The sequence below is a fragment of the Cetorhinus maximus genome, chromosome 8 (genome assembly GCF_964194155.1).
Source record: "Cetorhinus maximus chromosome 8, sCetMax3.hap1.1, whole genome shotgun sequence".
NCBI classification, from domain to species: Eukaryota; Metazoa; Chordata; class Chondrichthyes; order Lamniformes; family Cetorhinidae; genus Cetorhinus; species Cetorhinus maximus.
Genome location: NC_135886.1, coordinates 31,550,842 through 31,567,658, shown reverse-complemented (window position 1 = coordinate 31,567,658; position 16,817 = coordinate 31,550,842). Strand labels below are relative to the sequence as shown.

The window sequence follows — 16,817 nt, the reverse complement described above, 5'->3', positions numbered from 1 at the left end:
AAAGCAAAATACTGCGGAAGCTGGAAATCTGAAACAAAAATAAAAATAGCTGGAAAAACTCAGCAGGTCTGACAGCATCTGCGGAGGGGAATACAGTCAACGTTTCGAATCCGTATGACTCTTCATCAGGACTAAGGAAATATAGAAATGAGGTGAAATATAAGCTGGTTGAGGGGTGTGGGACAGGGATATTTTTTGATACTTTGTTTCACTTTCCTGAAACATTCAACAGAGGCCATTATGGTGCAATCACTCGGAATTTCATTCTGTGGGACTTTTTAAAAAATTCATTCATGGGATATGGATGTCGCTGGCTAGGCCAGCATTTATTGCCCATCCCTAATTGCCCTTGAGAAGGTAATGGGGAGCTGCCTTCTTGAACTGCTGCAGATTTAGATGAAGAAAGGAATACAGAGAAGCCAGGCTAATTGCGCACTGGAGGAATGTAGCATCCACTCACATGTATCCCCACACCAATATCAACAGACCAAAGGAGCTTCTATGCCCACCTGAGTACACAGCACTCATCAGGCTATACCATGTGCTTGCTCTGCATCTGGAGCCCAACCCCATCAGAGACAGCATAATGGGTTACCACTGCCCTAAACTTCTACACCAGGAGTCATTTAAGTTTGTATCTAGAAACATTTGTAACATCAGCCATTTGGCTTTACACAGATGCATAAAACAAGTTACAGACACATTACTTGTTGGAGCTGGTAAGTATAACACTTCACCTATGGACATTTCTCATCAGTATGAGAGAACCCCGTAGTGTATGGTAGGATTCCAAGATGTCCTTGATTGCATTAAGTCGCCCTTGCATTTGTTTTCAAGAAGTAAATTGCTTTCTCAACAGAAAATGGTTTCAGTTGATAAACACGTGATTAGTGATCACAAATGTCAAATAATGCCTGTTAATGCTTGCTATTTAGAAATGCTACAATTCTTAAATTTTGCAGCTGAACAGCAAGGGTGGAATCGTTCCAGAATTGCACTAAATGTGGTGGCGGGCATGTAAAACAACGTTTTACCCGCTGGCCACAATGGTGGGTTTTCACACTGTATCATCCCCTTCCTGCCTCATTATTTCTGCAGTCATAGGAATGCCGTTTCGCTGGCAGGCTTCCTCCAATTCACCCGCCACACCATCACCTCGCCGCTTCCTCACCCCAGGCACCATATTTGAACTGCAGCCGTGCGCACAGCGTTCGATGCTTGCAAACCAGGGACCCAAAAGGCAAGAAGATTGCAGCCCACCATTTTTATGACATGACCCTGCCTTTGGATGTCATGGAGGGCCACCGCGATGTCCTCTACCTGCTCTCTGGCCACCGGAAGCCCATCAGTGTCGCCACTCTGGTTTGGGAGGTGGTGGTCAGTGCCAGCGCTGCTCAGAAGAGGTTTGCCATCCAGTGCAGAAAGAGGATGAATGATCTCATCTGTACCAGCAGGGTAAGGCAACCATCTCATCACTCTAAACTCACAAGCCCATCACACATTCACTGGCATCTCACTCACTGCCATTGTCACAAACACACCATCACATCTCCATCTGGCCTCAACTCCTCTGGAGACTGCCTCCTCAGCCCTCACCATCTTGAGGCCACTTGCACATATCAACATGTGCCCCCACACACACCCTGGATTACCCTCCTTCCCCAGTACTGCCCTAGCCTTGCAGCCGCTTCCCTTGCCTGAGGCCACTTCTCCCCCTTCCCCAAGCAAGCCCTAGACCTGCAGCTGTTGAAAAGCCACCTCCGCCATGGCTGCTCCGGTAAGTAGAGACCTGCTCGTGAGCCCCACTATAAGTGATGTGGTGCTGTCTATGAAGCCTGGCGTTGATGGCCGCGAGTACTGCTCGGAGCAAGTTAGGCAAACAAACCTCAAAGTCGCGAGTGAAGTGCAGCTCGCGAGGTGCACGTTGCTTATGTTCAGTTGTGAAACATGTCAGCGTGCAACCACGCTCACGTGCTCGGATGATCCAGCATGAGGGGGATGTTTCCGGTGAGCAGCCAAGATGATGAGATGCAAATGCACTGAAATTAGGTTCCCAACGTTGGACGGCGGGAAAGGCGGCCCACCACTGACAGGCGGAGCGGACAATTGCAAACTGGTTTCACAACACAATCTTTGGCATTCTTGCCATGTTGCCTGCTCACACCCGCCATGACACCCGACGCGAACAGGGGCGGAAAATTCCAGCCCAAGTGTCTGGATGATTTGTCTTAATGGTAGCACACTTATTTTTAAATTAGAAGGTTCAAGTTCAAGCTCCACTCCAGAGACTTCAGCACATGGCCTAGGCTGGCACCTCAGTGCAGTGCTGAGGGAGTGCTGTACTGTCGCAGGCGCTGTAATTCAGATGAAATGTTAAACCAGGGTTTCATCTGCCCTTGCAAGCAGGCATGAAAGGCCCCATGGCACTATTTGAAAAGAGCAGGGGAGTTTTCACAGTGTCCTGATCAATATTCATCTATAAATCCATATCAGTAAAACAGATTTATCTCAATGTTATTTGTGGGACCTCGTTCTCCGCAAAATTGGCTGCCTCGTTTCCCTACATGACAATCCTGACGACACTTGAAAATGTACTCCACTGACAATGGGGTGCTTTGGGACATCCTGAAGTCATGAAAAGGGCCATGTAAGTATTAGTCTTTCTTCCTTTTCTTTCCTGGAGGTCAAATTTACCATCTGAGGCAGTGGCTGATGACCCCAATTCAGTTCCCTAGGAGTCTGGTGAGCATCAAGGTTCATGGTGCCACCTGAACCATTACAGAGCAGTCACCTTGTACTTTAAGGACATATTTTAGGTCCGAACAGGAGCACTGCAGTCCATTTCAGAGACGGTGTCTAGACCCATGGTGATGTCCTGCATAACACTGTTCTTCAAAGTGGAGTCCCAAAGCATATCCTGGAGGAAGAGGCGGAAGGCATGCAGGACTAGTGGATGACTGAGAACCTACTTTCGGGCTGCAAGACATTTACAGGGAACTAATATGGGAGAGGTTTTCCTTACTATTACATGTGGCCACTTCAACAGTTTTGTTCCCACATCACCCCTTTTCAGAAACAACAAATCCTTCTTGAATAGAAATTTGGCATAATTTATGTAACATTCTCAATGGCATTTGTCCACTTAGCCATAAAGAAGTCTGCAAATCTAATCTGAATTTTTAATTAAAAAGGACCTAGCCATCTTTCATTCTTTTTGTTCCACCAGGCGTCCCCTGGTGCATGCAGTGGTGTACTCTTTCAGTCCTGATCTCCTATTTCTCTCCTCAGTACTCCCTCAGTTTTAGGAGGGTGTAAAGTGTTTAGGTTACCGATGTGGCCCTCTTCTCAGGACATATGAAGCCAAACTGCACCTGCAAGCACTGCGTCTCATCCACTCTTCAAGGGAAGCCTGGCCCTCAATAACTGCAACTAAGACACAATCTACAGTACAATCCAGCTTACTATCTCAAGCACCTGTATATATATTTAGTCCTTCACAGCTATCCTCCTTCTAAATGGCCTGAGTTTTGAGTCTGATGACAGACAGGAGCTCACCTTCCAGTGGCTCTTCATCTTCCAGTTTCAACTGCTCCTGGCTACTCGTACCTTGTGTCACCCTTGCTCTCCTCCTCACTAACTGATACACCTATGGGTGATGCTTAAAGAGAAAGTGAATGGAGGCATCGATGATCTCCTCAACTCATTTGCGTTTCCATAGTTGCCCACAAAAATTTTAGTTCTTTCCACATTTACCTTTCCTTTGCAATATTCCCTTTACCGGGCATGACCCTCTGAATGCTTCTTGAGAGTGAACCAATTGCATCAATCCAAAGGTTGCTAAGTCATTCAGTTCTGATTCTTCCTTTCATAATATGAAACATTTGAAGCTGCAGCAATATTGAGATTCAGGACTTGCTACTTTGGGAACAGTGAGCATCAATCAGCTTCCAGTATTCCATGAGGGCAACATAAAGGCATTCACATTCCTCCACCATCATGCTTCTTAAATCCTTTAATTGGTATCGTTATTCAGAAATGTTATACTATGGGTTCCAAATATCACCTTTTCTCAGGTTACTTCAATTAGACAGTCTTAATCACCAAGGAAACAGAATCACACCAAAAATTCATATGACAAGTAATATAGAAATTCAAGTTTATATTATTGTGTTCTTGACAAAACTGCACATCAGTGAGACAGTTGGATTAATGAGATTAAGATCAATGATGTGAGGAAAAAGAATGCTTTTTGAACCTCACGGAAAATTGCACCAATAAAGGGATTTAATAAAATTACACAATTCACGGACAGACACAGTGAATTGATGTTCAACAGGCAGAAAATTACTCATATGTGTAACAAGTTGAAGCAGCCACAGGACCCAGTGTTCATTAGACACATAGACCAGAGTTTAATAGTTAAAACGAGTTAGGTTTATTTGACCACAGCAGTTGAGCTTTTAAGTGCAGTGAGGAGCAGAACCGTAAGAGATTACATTCCAGCACACACCTTCTCACTCTGTTATTTCCTCTCCAAACTGCTCCCTTCAGTTGAATTATTTCTGTCTTTTATTTTTTGCAGACTGGGTGTCGTTCCTGATTAATGGCAATTAAGATCAATGATTTCTTAAATCTATACTGTCTTGCCTTAATCATTCTGACATTTGTATAACTTCTTAAAGTTATACCCCTATTGCAGATACAAAACTCTCAAAAGCCTATGGGCGGGGTTTTCTGCGCCCGCCCGCCCGCCGCCTTGATCTTCTGGTGCTGCCGCAAGTCAATGGACTTCTGGGGCGCCACCTGGCCCTCGGCGGGTCCCGCCCGCAATGGGGCCGGTAAGTCCTGGCCACTATGGCTCACATATTATCACTTTCTCTCACACACACTCTGTTAGAGATGATATGATCAGTCTATGAACGTATATAACAGTATTCAATAAAATTATCCTGTCTCAGTCTACAATGTGGTTTTCAGGAAATAAGAACCAGAATCTGACCTTGTGCAGACTTTTGCTTCTTGCCTTATTCCTCTATTCCCAATTCTTGAGAAACGCACCCTTGGCTCCTCCACATTTGCTTCAATGGTTCTCCTCAATCACTTATTCCATATATCTCTTATGTTTGATCATATGTTTCTGCCTGAACCCTCCACTTCTAATGTTTATTTATTGTCATTTATAACAAAAAATTGCCTACCTGGCTTTTAACTTTGGGGCAGGAAATGGACAGAGAGACAGAAAGGAGAGGGGGCTATAAAATGCGCTGGATGTTACATGGTGGGGGGAGCCAATTGCTCTCGTCCCTATTATAAAAGTTGGTCTTTTAAAAAAGGGCACCTGAGCGATAATACGCTGCTAGCTACTTAAACGAGCAAAGAATGGGGTTTCCTCCCCTCAGTGGGAGGAAATCCCGCCTTCAAGAGCTGCTGGTCAATCAGATTGGTCAGTAGATCGAGCAGCCACTGCAGTACCAGAATTCAGTAGTGGGCACTGCTGGGACTGGAGGCAGTCCCAAGATGAATGGATCCGGGACTCAAGTAAGCACCAGAGTTTTGGGTGGGAAGAGATCGGGCACCCTAGGGAGGGGCACAGGGCACCACCCAAAGGATGTACTCCCCTTCCTGCTTTCTCACCTCTGATAGTGAGAAAGCAGACCCCGCCACTCTCGCCCGCCTGCCAACACCAATCGCACCATGGCATGAGCAGCATAATATTCAGGATAATGGGCTCGTTAACAAGCTTCATTGCCTGTTAATAATTTTCTTTCTTACCGTATTCATGTCATCATGTTGCATTTTACACAGCCCCGATTTGCAAATGTAAAATCCTAGCCAATGTTCATTTTACAAATTGTGTAAGCATAAAAGGATGCTTTGAGTGCCATGGAAAAATCTTTACTCCTTCACATAAAATGTGATGTGAAACCTCAGCTAAATGGGTCTACAGGTTCTTTACAAAATGAATAGCAATTCCACTTTAACTGCGTCAAATGGATCTCAGAAATACTGATGTGAAAATACACCTGGTGAAGTCAAATTCCAGGGGAGGTGGAATTCAGGGAAAGCTATATGATATGAAACATACAAACAAGGAGCAGTAGGAGGCCATTCAGCCCCTCGAGCTTGCTCCGCCATTTAATAAGATCATGACTGATCTGATAGTATTCTTAAATCTACATCCCACCTACCCTCGATGACCTATCACCCACCTTGCTTACCAAGAATCTATCCACTCCTGCCTTAAAAATATTCACCTTCTGCCACCTTCTCAGGAAGAGAGTTCCAAAGACTCGTGAACCTCTGTGTGAAAAAAATTCGCCTCATCTCTGTTTTAAATGGCCGGCCCCTTATTTTTAAACAGTGACCCCTAGTTCTAGGTTGACCCACAAGTGGAAACAACCTCTCCACATCCACCCTGTCAAGACCTCTCAGGATCTTATATGTTTCAATCAAGTTAGCTCTTAATCTCCTAAATTCCAGTGGAAACAAGCCTAGTCTATCCAACATTTCTTCATAAGACAACCCACCCATTCTAGGTATTAGTTTGGTAAACCTTCTCTGAACTGCTTCCACCACATTTACATCCTTCCTTAAATAAGGTGACTGATACTGCACACAGTACTTCAAATGTAGTCTCACCAATGATCTGTACAAATGAAGCATAACCTCCCTATTTTTGTATTCAATTCCTCTCGCAATAAATGATAACATTCTATTAGCTTTCTTAATTACTTGCTGCACCTGCATACTAACGTTTTGTAATTCATGCACAAGGACACCCAGATCCCTCTGCACCTCAGATCAATCTCTCACCATTTAGATAATATGCTTCTCTTTCATTCTTCCTGCCAAAATTGACGATTTCACATTTTGCCACATTATACTCCATCTGTCAGACCTTTTCCCACTCACTTAACCTATCTATATCTGTTTGTAGCCTCATTATGTCCTCTTCACAACTTACTTTCCTACCTATTTTTGTGTCATCAGCAAATTTGGCAACCATCCCTTCATCCAAATCATTTATATAAATTGTAAACAGTTGATGTGCCAGCACTGGCCCCTGTGGCACACCGCTCGTCACATCCTGCCAACCTGAAAAAGACCCATTTGTGCCTACTCTTTGCTTCCTGTTAGCTAGCCAATCTTCTATCCATGCCAATACGTTACCCCCTATATCATGAGCTTTTATTTTCTGCAATAACCTTTGATGTGGCACCTTATCAAATGCCTCCTGGAAATCTGATTAGGATTTGGGTGAAACATGGAATTGCTGGGTTTCCACTCCATTTAACTTACCCTGAAAATACTGAATAGGCTGGTGGTCTAGCACCTTCTACCCACTCCTATATCCCAAAGGAATTTCAGGGGTGTATCTAAGTATCAACAACTGAGTGAGTAGCGAATTAGGTTCATGTGGCAGTTTGGTGCACGGGGGAAGAGGTGCTTTAAGTAAGGTTTATTGCAATTAGTAAAGTGTGTTAATTATTCGGATTTATCAGGAATAGTAAGGTTTATCAATAGTTGTAAGGTTTATTAAGTTAAAGCCAAGTAAAATAAAGTTAATATAAGTAAACCAAAGTAAAATTAAGTTTATGTAAGTGAAGTGAAGTTGAGACATGACAGGGCAGCTCAGTCGTGTGGAATGCATGCCCTGTAGTATGTGGGAATCTGTGGATGCTACCAGTGAGCTAGGCGACCACATATGCAGGAAGTGTCACCAGCTGCAGAAACTTGAGCTCTGGGTTTAGGAGCTCGAGCAGCAGCTGGAGTCACTGCGGCGCATCTGCGAGGCTGAGAGCTACGTGGATAGCACATTCAAAGAGGTGGTCACACCACAGGTTAGGAGCATGGAGGCAGAAAGGGAATGGGTGACCACCAGGCAGTCCAGAGGATCAGGCAGGTAGTGCAGGAGTCCCCTGATGTCCCGCCCGCTAATTGGTTTTCCATTTTGGATGCTGGTGAGGGCATTGGTTCCTCGGGGAGCACAGTCAGAGCCAAGATTGTGGCACCACAGGTGGTTCAGCTGTACAGGATGGGAGGAAGAAGAGGGGTAGAGCAGCAGTGATAGGAGATTCTTTAGTTAGAGGAACAGGCAGGCATTTCTGTGGCCATAGACTTGACTCCAAGATGGTGTGTTGCCTGCCTAGTGCCAGGGTCAAGGATGTCACAGAACAGCTGCAGGACATTCTTCTGGGGGAGGGTGATCAGCCAGAGGTTGCAGTCCACATTGGTACCAAAGACTTAGGTAGGAAAGGGGATGAGGTCCTGAAAGCAGATTTCAGGGGGCTAGGAAATAGTTTGAAAAGCAATGCCTCTAAGGCAGTAATCTCAGGATTACTACCAGTCTCATTTGCTAGTGAGCACAGAAATCGGAGAATTAAGAGATTGAACACATGGCTGGAGAGCCGGTGTAGGAGGGAGGGCATAAAATTTCTGAGGCATTGGGACCAGTTCTGGGACAAGTGGAACCTGTACAAGATAGACGGACTGCATCTTAGTAGGACCGGGACTAACATCCTCACAGGGAGATTTGCTAGTGCTCTTGGGGAGGGTTTAAACCAGGTTAGCATGCGATGTGAACCTGGGAGGCAGCTCAGATTCGAAGGAAGCAAAATTGGTAAAAGGAAGTAGAAAAGCAGAATGCAAAAATAGAAGACAGATGAAGCACAGGCAAGCATCAAATAGGGTCAGAATAGAGAATAAAGTTAAAAAAGCTGTTAAAGTATCTGAATGTATGTAGCATTCACAAAAAGGTTGATGATTTGAATGCACAAATTGAGGTAAATGGGTATGATTTAATTGCCATTATTGAGACGTGGCTACAGAGTGACCAAGCTTGGTAATTGAATATCTATGGATATTCAGCATTTAGGAGGGATAGGCAAAAAGGAAGGGGAGGTGGGGTAGCACTCTTAATAAGGGACAAGGTCAGTACATTGGAAAGCAGGGATCTTAGACTGAAGGATCAAGATGTAGAATCGGTTTGGGTGGAGCTAAGAAACAGCAAGGCGCCGCAAACATTGGTGGGAGTTTTTTATAGGCACCAAACTGTAGTGGTTATGTTGGGTACGGTATAAATCAGGAAATTAGAGATGTATGTAACGTGAGTAATACAGTAATAATGGGCGACTTCAATTTACATTTAGACTGAGTTAACCAAATCAGCACTAATGCTATGGAGGATGAATTCCTGGAGCATATATGAGACAGGTTTCTGGAGGAATACATTGAGGAGCCAACTAGGGATCAGGCTATTTTGGATTTAGTGTTGTGTAATGAGAAAGGGATAATTAATAACCTTGCTGTAAAGGAGCCTTTGAGAAATAGCGATCACAATATGATGGAATTTCGCATTAAGTTTGAACATGATATATTTCATTCTGAAGCTAGGGTCTTAAATGTGAAGAATGGCTAGTATTTAAAGAAATACAGGTCTAAAACAGATATACATTCTTCTAAACCACAAACACACAACGGGAAAGGTCAATCAACCGTGATTAATGAAGGTTGTTAAAGATGGCAATAAATCAAAGGAAGTGGCTTATAAGGATGCCAGAAAAAGTGGTAACCCTGAGGATTGGGAGCAATTTAGAACGCAGCAAAGAAGGACCAAGAAACTGATTAAGAAAGTGAAAATGGAATATTAAAACTAATGGGGAACATAAAGGTGAACTGTAAAAGCTTCTCTGGGCACATGAAAAGGAAAAGATTAGCTCGGCCAAATGTGGGCCCAAACAGTTGAGCACAGGAGAATTTATAGTGGAGAACAGGAAAATGGTGGGAAAACTAAATAGTTACTTTGCGTCTGTCTTCAGGGAGAAGACACAGAAAATCTCCCAGAAATACAAGGTGACTAAAGGACTTGTGAAACTGAGGAACTAAAAGGAATTAGTAAAAGGTTAACTGGATTAAAGGTTGATAAATCCCCTGGACCAGATCAGCTTCATCCCAGAGTGTTGAGAGGTAGTGGATGCATTGGTGGTTATCTTTCAAAATCTATATATTCTGGAAAGGTTCCTGTGAACTGAAAAGCAGCAAATGTAACCCCGCTATTTAAGAAGGGAGGAAGAGTGAGGATGGAAAATTGCAGACCTGTTAGCCTGATGTCAATAGTAGGGAAAATGTTAGAATCTATTATAAAGGATGTGGTAACTGGACAATTAGAAAAGAATGGTAAAATTGGGCAAATTCAACATGGATTTATGAAAGAGAAACCATGTTTGACAAAATTGTTCGAGTTTTTTGAGGTTGTTACTTGTAGCATAGATAAAGAAGAACCACTGGATGTGGTCGGGCAGAATTTTGCCCTTGGTGGGTGAGCAGGCCCCACCGGCGGGCGAGCAGCCGACCCCCGCCGCCAAAACAGGGCCCACCGCCATTTTGAGTGGGTGGGCCAATTAAGGCCCACCCAGCGGCCTGCCCGACAGGAAGCACTATGCGCTTCCTGTGTGTGGGGGGTGTGGGAGGGGGAGGGATTCCCCATCTGTCAAAGTGCGCTCTTTCACGCATGCTCACGAAAGAGTGCACTGCTCCCTGAGGCAAAGTGCTGTCTCAGGGAGCTTACTGACAAGGTAAGAAAAGTCAAAAAATAGAGAAATATTAAAATTATTAACATGTCCCCCTCATGTGACAATGTCACACGAGATGGGACGTTAATAAGAAACACATAAAGTTTATTAAATTTTTTAAAAACGGACATGAAACTTCATCCCACCAGTGGTGAAGTTTCTTGAATAATCAGAAGCCTGCTGGGGCTCCTGGCCTACCCGCCAGCCTTAAGCTTGGAGGGGCAGGGTCTTTAACAAGGTTAGTTAGCCTGTCAATGGCCTTAATTGGCCCACCTTCCTGAAGATTTAAATGGACCGGGATGACGTTGGGGGTTCCTCCCGATGTCATCCCGCGTCATTTTCCCCTTGGCGAGTGGGCCCTGCCCCCAAATCGCTGAGGGGAAAATCCTGGCCGGTGTTTTTGGATTTTCAGAAAGTTTCTGATAAGGTCCCACACAGGTTAGTTAATAAAATTAGAGCGCATGGCATTGGGGCAAATATACTAGTATGTGGCAAGTATACTAGCAGACAAAAAGCAGAGAGTAAGAATAAATGGATCATGCTCAGGGTGGCAGGCTGTTACTAGTGGGGTACTGCAAGGATCAGTGTTAGGCCCACAGCTGTTCACAATCTATATAAATGATTTGGATCTGGGAACCAATATTTTTTATTCATTCATGGGATGTGGGCATCATTGGCTAGGCCAGCATTTATTGCCCATCCCTAATTGCCCTTGAGAAGGTGATGGTGAGCTGCCTTCTTGCACCGCTGCAGTCCATGTGATGTAGATACATCCACAGTGCTGTTAGGGAGGGATTTTGACCCAGCGAGAGTGAAGAAACGGTGATATATTTCCAAGTCAGGATGGTGAGTGGCTTGATGGGGAACTTCCAGGTAGTGATGTTCCCAAGTGTCTGCTGCCCTTGTCCTTATAGATGGTAGTGGTCGTGAGTTTAGAAGATGTTGTCTAAGGAGCCTTGATGAGTTGTTACAGTGCATCTTGTAGATGGTACACACTGCTGCCACTGTTCGTCGGTGATGGAGGGAGTGAATGTTGGTGGATGGGCTACTTTGTCCTGGATGCTGTCAAGCTTCTTGAGTGTTGTTGGAGCTGCACTCACCCAGGCAAGTGGAGAGTATTCCATCACATTCCTGACTTGTGCCTTGTAGATGGTGGACAGGCTTTGGGAAGTCAGGTGAGTTACTCGCCACAGGATTCCCAGCCTCTGATGTGCTCTTGTAGCCACAGTATTTATATGGTTAGTCCAGTTCAGTTTCTGCTCAATGGTAACTCCCAGGGGCTATTGTAATATTTCAAAATTGGCTGATGGCACCAAACTGGGTGGGAATGTAAGTTGTGAGGAGGATGCAAGGAGGCTTCAAGAGGATTTGGACATGCTAAGTCAATGGGCTAGAACATGGCAGATGAAATATAATGTGAATAAGTCTGAAATTATTCATTTTGGCAGAAAAAAACAGAAATGTAGACTATTTCTTAAATGGTGAGAGGTTTGGAAGTGTGAGTGTCCAAAGGGTGTCCTTGTTCATAAGTCACTAAAAACAAGCATGCAGGTACAGCAAGCAATTAAGAAGGTTAATTGTATGTTGGCCTTCATTGAGAGGGATTTGAGTACAGGAATAAAGATGTCTTGCTGCAGTTATATAGAAATTTGTTGTGACCTCACCTGGAGTATTTTGCACAGTTTTGGTCTCCTTATCTAAGGAAGAAAATACTTGCCATAGAGGGAGTGCAACGGAGGTTCACCAGATTAATCCCTGGGATGGCGGGATTGTCATATGAGGAGAGATTGGGGAGGCTGGGTTTGTATTCCCTAGAATTTTGAAGAATGAGGGGTGACCTCATTGAAACTTAGAGTTCTTACAGGGCATGACAGGGTGAGTGTAGGCAAGATGTTTCCCCTGGCTGGTGAGTCTAAAACCAGGGGATATAAACTCAGGATAAGGGACAGGCCATTTAACACTGAGATGAGGAGGAATTTCTTCACTCAGAGGGTGGTGAATTTTTGGAATTCTCTACAGCAGAGGGCTATGGAACCTCAATCATTGAACATGTTGGAGACAGAAATCGATAGATTCTGGAGACTAATGACATCAAGGGATATGGAGATAGTGTGGGAAAGTGGCATTGAGGTAGATGATTAGCCATGATCTAACTGAATGGCGAAGCATGATTGATGGACCAAATGGCCTACTCCTGGCCCTATGTTCCTATTCCTATTAGGCATTCCCATTTGCTGCATCTCCTTTCCACCCAGCAATTCTCATATCCACTGAGAACAGGCTTGGGTTCCATAGTGGGCATTGGAAAAGCTCATAGGTTTGAGTCAACAAAGGTAATAGACACAAAGAGATTGATTAAAAGCAAAATACTGCGGATGCTGGAAATCTGAAACAAAAACAAAAATAGCTGGGAAAACTCTGCAGGTCTGACAGCATCTGCAGAGAGGAATACAGTTAACGTTTCGAGTCCATATAACTCTTCGTCAGAACTAAGGAAATATAGAAATGAGGTGAAATATAAACTGGTTGAGGGAGGTGGGACAGGTAGAGCTGGATAGAGGGCCAGTGATAGGTGGAGGCAAAGAAGAGATTTGCCAAAGATGTCATAGACAAAAGGACAAAGGGGTGTTGACGGTGGTGATAGTTGCTAAGGAATGTGCTAATGGTGACATTAAGGGTAGAAAGCAGGACAAGCAAGTGACAAAGAGATTATGTTTGATGTGCCAATTCTGGACCTCTGTGGGGCCAAAGTGAGTTTTTAATCCAACCCAAGGCCTGAAAAGGACTTACAATGGGACAAGTGACTCTATAGCAGTGGATTGTCCACCCCAATTGTTTCAATAGTCCTGCTCCCACAATTCTGAACAAAGCAAATCCAATGCAGTGGACAAAACAGCCATTCTGTCATAGATCTGCCACTCCAAACTGTTTTCAGAACTTCTAAGATCCATTGCAGAAGTTGTACCTCTGTGAAGGATGCTGTGACCTGCTGATTATGGATAAGTGCAAACAATCTTTTGATCTCCTGAAGCTTTTTTATGTACTGGGTGCCTATTTTGTTCAGTGATCTTGTTCCTATTAAAGGTATCAGGGGTATTATGGAACAGAAGCATCACTTAATTGGAAGAAGGGACACTACTTTCAACATTAGCCATACCCACAAAGGTCATTTTAAAAGTGTCATGTCATCTCTTTCAGAGAAATACGCAGTTTTACCAGCTCAAAAACAACTTCACAAAGACCCAGTGTGTTGAGATTTCCACCTGTTAACATATCTGATAAGTACTTTACAATTTACTTTTTAGAAATATTGACATCTTTCATCATTTTGGGTGTCCATCAAACACCTTTAGACCTAGTGTTTACACCTAGGAGGCGTTGCTGATGTTTAGAATGTTTTCATTACACTGGGATCAGCAGAAAGAATCACAAGCATGTCAATTTTCATTCACAATAATGCCAGCTAGCAGGAGGCACATCCATCAGATAAGTAATCCAAACTGTCCTTTTCTGGTTATGGAATCAAGTATAGCAGATCTCCAAGGGATTGTTCTTGGATTCTTAGCCTGCAGATAGTATCATTTTTTTTCTAATTTAGTTAACAGTTGGACTGTTTCCTGAATGTACTTTCTCTCTCCAAAATAGCATTATTCTTTAAAACAAAATGATAAGCATACCTCAGCTGCCAGGTAATGGCCTGTAGCTAAATGTTTGAACCTGTAGAGGCTGTTCCAATGGCCAGCACCTCCTCTGCAGGGATCATGGTGGACAACCTATAAGGAGAAGAGAGAGAAAGGTCATTATTATAAACTAAAGGAAATCAGAGATTATTACATAGATTGTATATAGTCTACACTAAGGAAGCAAGTGATGTCACAAGTTAATGGATGAATGATGTGTGCCAGAAGTCCTTAAGGGCTAGAAATTCGTCTTGGACAGTGGCACAAAACAGAAGGTATCAGTTACACTTAACATAATGGAATTAAATGTGTAGCATGTCAGTCAATCTAACAGCACCCAGTTGCAACCCCTACCCGAGATGAATTTCTAGCCCTATGCATATCTAAGGTCACCTTTGCTGGAACACATTTTTGTATGATCTGCACAATAAGGGCAGGGAATGGATAAGGAAGCAACAGCCCCCTCTTCTCCCATCTGGCAGAAAGAAAAGAGCCCACAGGGAAGTTGTCCAATCTAGCAGGAGCACAGATCTCAAGTTCACATGTGATTGCCAAAGAATCTGGTGTCTGTTGAATTACTAATTGTTGTAGTGCATTCTCTTTTACCCCAACAAACTCCAGCAGAGCTTAGTTCTGTGACTGATAATGAGGCATCAGAATAAGCCCCTTTGTTTCTGTTTCTGATGGGTTCTTTATTGCCAACACCCCTGCATTTCACCCCTGTGACCTGTTTTATTACAAAATAGCTGAGTTGAGTTGCTACAAGTGCAGGAGGAGTTCCTTCTTCTTCACTCATAGTCAACACCCACAAATACAGGTGCCACTCAAAAATGTCCCTGGAGGGAATAGCAACCTTTCTGGAGTGAATACTCCTTTTCATTTATTCTGCATGAATACTTCATGTCATTGAATTGCAGCTAGCTATAAACAAATTAGGGATGGTTCAGGACAGAAGTGGTTCCAGGGTATTTTGTTTCACCAAGCGCACAATTTCATGTAGATGTGCCAAGCAGAATTAAGCCTGGGTGATTATATTTACAGAGTTTTATTTTTGAAGTAATCCAAATGTGAGCCTAAGGCACACGTTTTTATCACAATCAATTACTGCAGCTAAAATAATGTGTATTTGACTTTGTGCAATATATGTAGCACACAGTCAAAATTACCTCAACCTCCCAGAGTGCGTTTGAGCTCGTTGCTGAGGTGGCAGATTGACGCAATGTTGTGCGCAGAAATACATGCAGCTTTGATCTGTATTCATCGCACGTCAGAAACTTCTCCTGTTCTGCATGGAACAGCCTTACCACATCACCCTGCAATGGAGGAGAATAAAATGTTCACATTCAAGAAAGGAAAGGTCCAGGTTCACTTGGGTAGGACAGAGATTCTCTCCCATCGATGCTGTCTATTATCAAGAAGTTAAAAAAGACATAAGAGCATTTTGTGGCAGACTTTTCTGAAAAAAATAACGCCATCTGAATGACACACCTTATCATTAACGCTCAAAGTGGTCAGGAACTTGCGGCAGGGCAGAAATGCCCCATGAATTGTGAAGCACATTGGCCTGAATTTTTCAGTCGGCGGACAGGCTGGGCGGGAGCGATCGCGGAGCCGTCCGCCACCCCATGATCGGCTCTGCGCCACCATTTTACACAGACGGGCCAATTAAGGTCCGCCCAGCGTAAGGCGCGAGCCGTAGCGCTCAGCACTACCTGTGCGGGCAGGGTGGGGGAGGAGAGAGAGTCGGGGCCAGCGGGGAGCTGCCTCAGGGAGATTGAATCGCTGTTGAAATGATTAAATAAATGGATTCAAAATTTACTTAAACATGTCCCTCATATGACTGTGTCACATAAGATGCGACATGTTTTTATATTTCGGAAATTTTAAAAATTTAATTAATAAAAGCTTTAGGAAATCTCATACCGCTCGTGGATGAGGTTTCCTAAAAAACGTGAAGGCCGCTTGGCCTTTTCACCTGCCTGCCAACCTTAAGGATGGATGGGCAGCATTAACAATTACATTAATTACTTCCTTAATGGCCTTAATAGGCCATTTAAATATCGGCGGGCGTGCAGCCGACTCTGGTGCGTGCCTGCCAAATGAAACATCGCGAGACAGCGTGATGACGTTGGGACGCACGCCCGACGTTATCGCACATCACTTTACGCATCGGCGCGACGGGCCCGCCCCCGCATACCAACTGAAAAATTCAGGCCCATGAGTTGCTGGATGATTTAAGCCACTCCACCATTAATTTTGCAAAAAATGGTATCCTGCACTTAAGCCCAGCATGATTTTCATGAAGGTGCTGCATTTACACATTAATTTTTCATTGAATATGGTGCAATAAGTTAAGTCTAGTAATTATAAGAGTAAGTACCCTCTTGAACAAAGCAAAATCTGGTAATGACTGTCAATCAACCTCACTGACCCAGAAAGTAAGTAATCATATGTGTGAACTCTCATTCCTTAAGGTTGTGAATTGTTTTAGGGGATTGGAAAAATGTAAAATTTTAAATTTTTGCTTCCTTTTACTGAATTTTCCTTACATTACTTTCTGTCTCTT

The 16,817-nt window shown here is 43.7% G+C and overlaps 1 protein-coding gene across 4 annotated transcripts in view; it reads right to left on the bottom strand.

Moving 5' to 3' along the window:
* itpr3 (inositol 1,4,5-trisphosphate receptor, type 3) overlaps positions 1-16,817 on the bottom strand; it is a 322,646-nt gene that overhangs the window by 156,425 nt on the left and 149,404 nt on the right. For all 4 annotated transcript variants that reach the window (XM_078546659.1, XM_078546662.1, XM_078546660.1 and 1 more), the window contains 2 exons: positions 15,418-15,564; positions 14,249-14,344 (listed from right to left, as the gene is read on the bottom strand). In XM_078546659.1, coding sequence (XP_078402785.1) covers positions 14,249-14,344; positions 15,418-15,564 — 243 coding nt within the window. The remainder of the gene's footprint in view (positions 1-14,248; positions 14,345-15,417; positions 15,565-16,817) is intronic.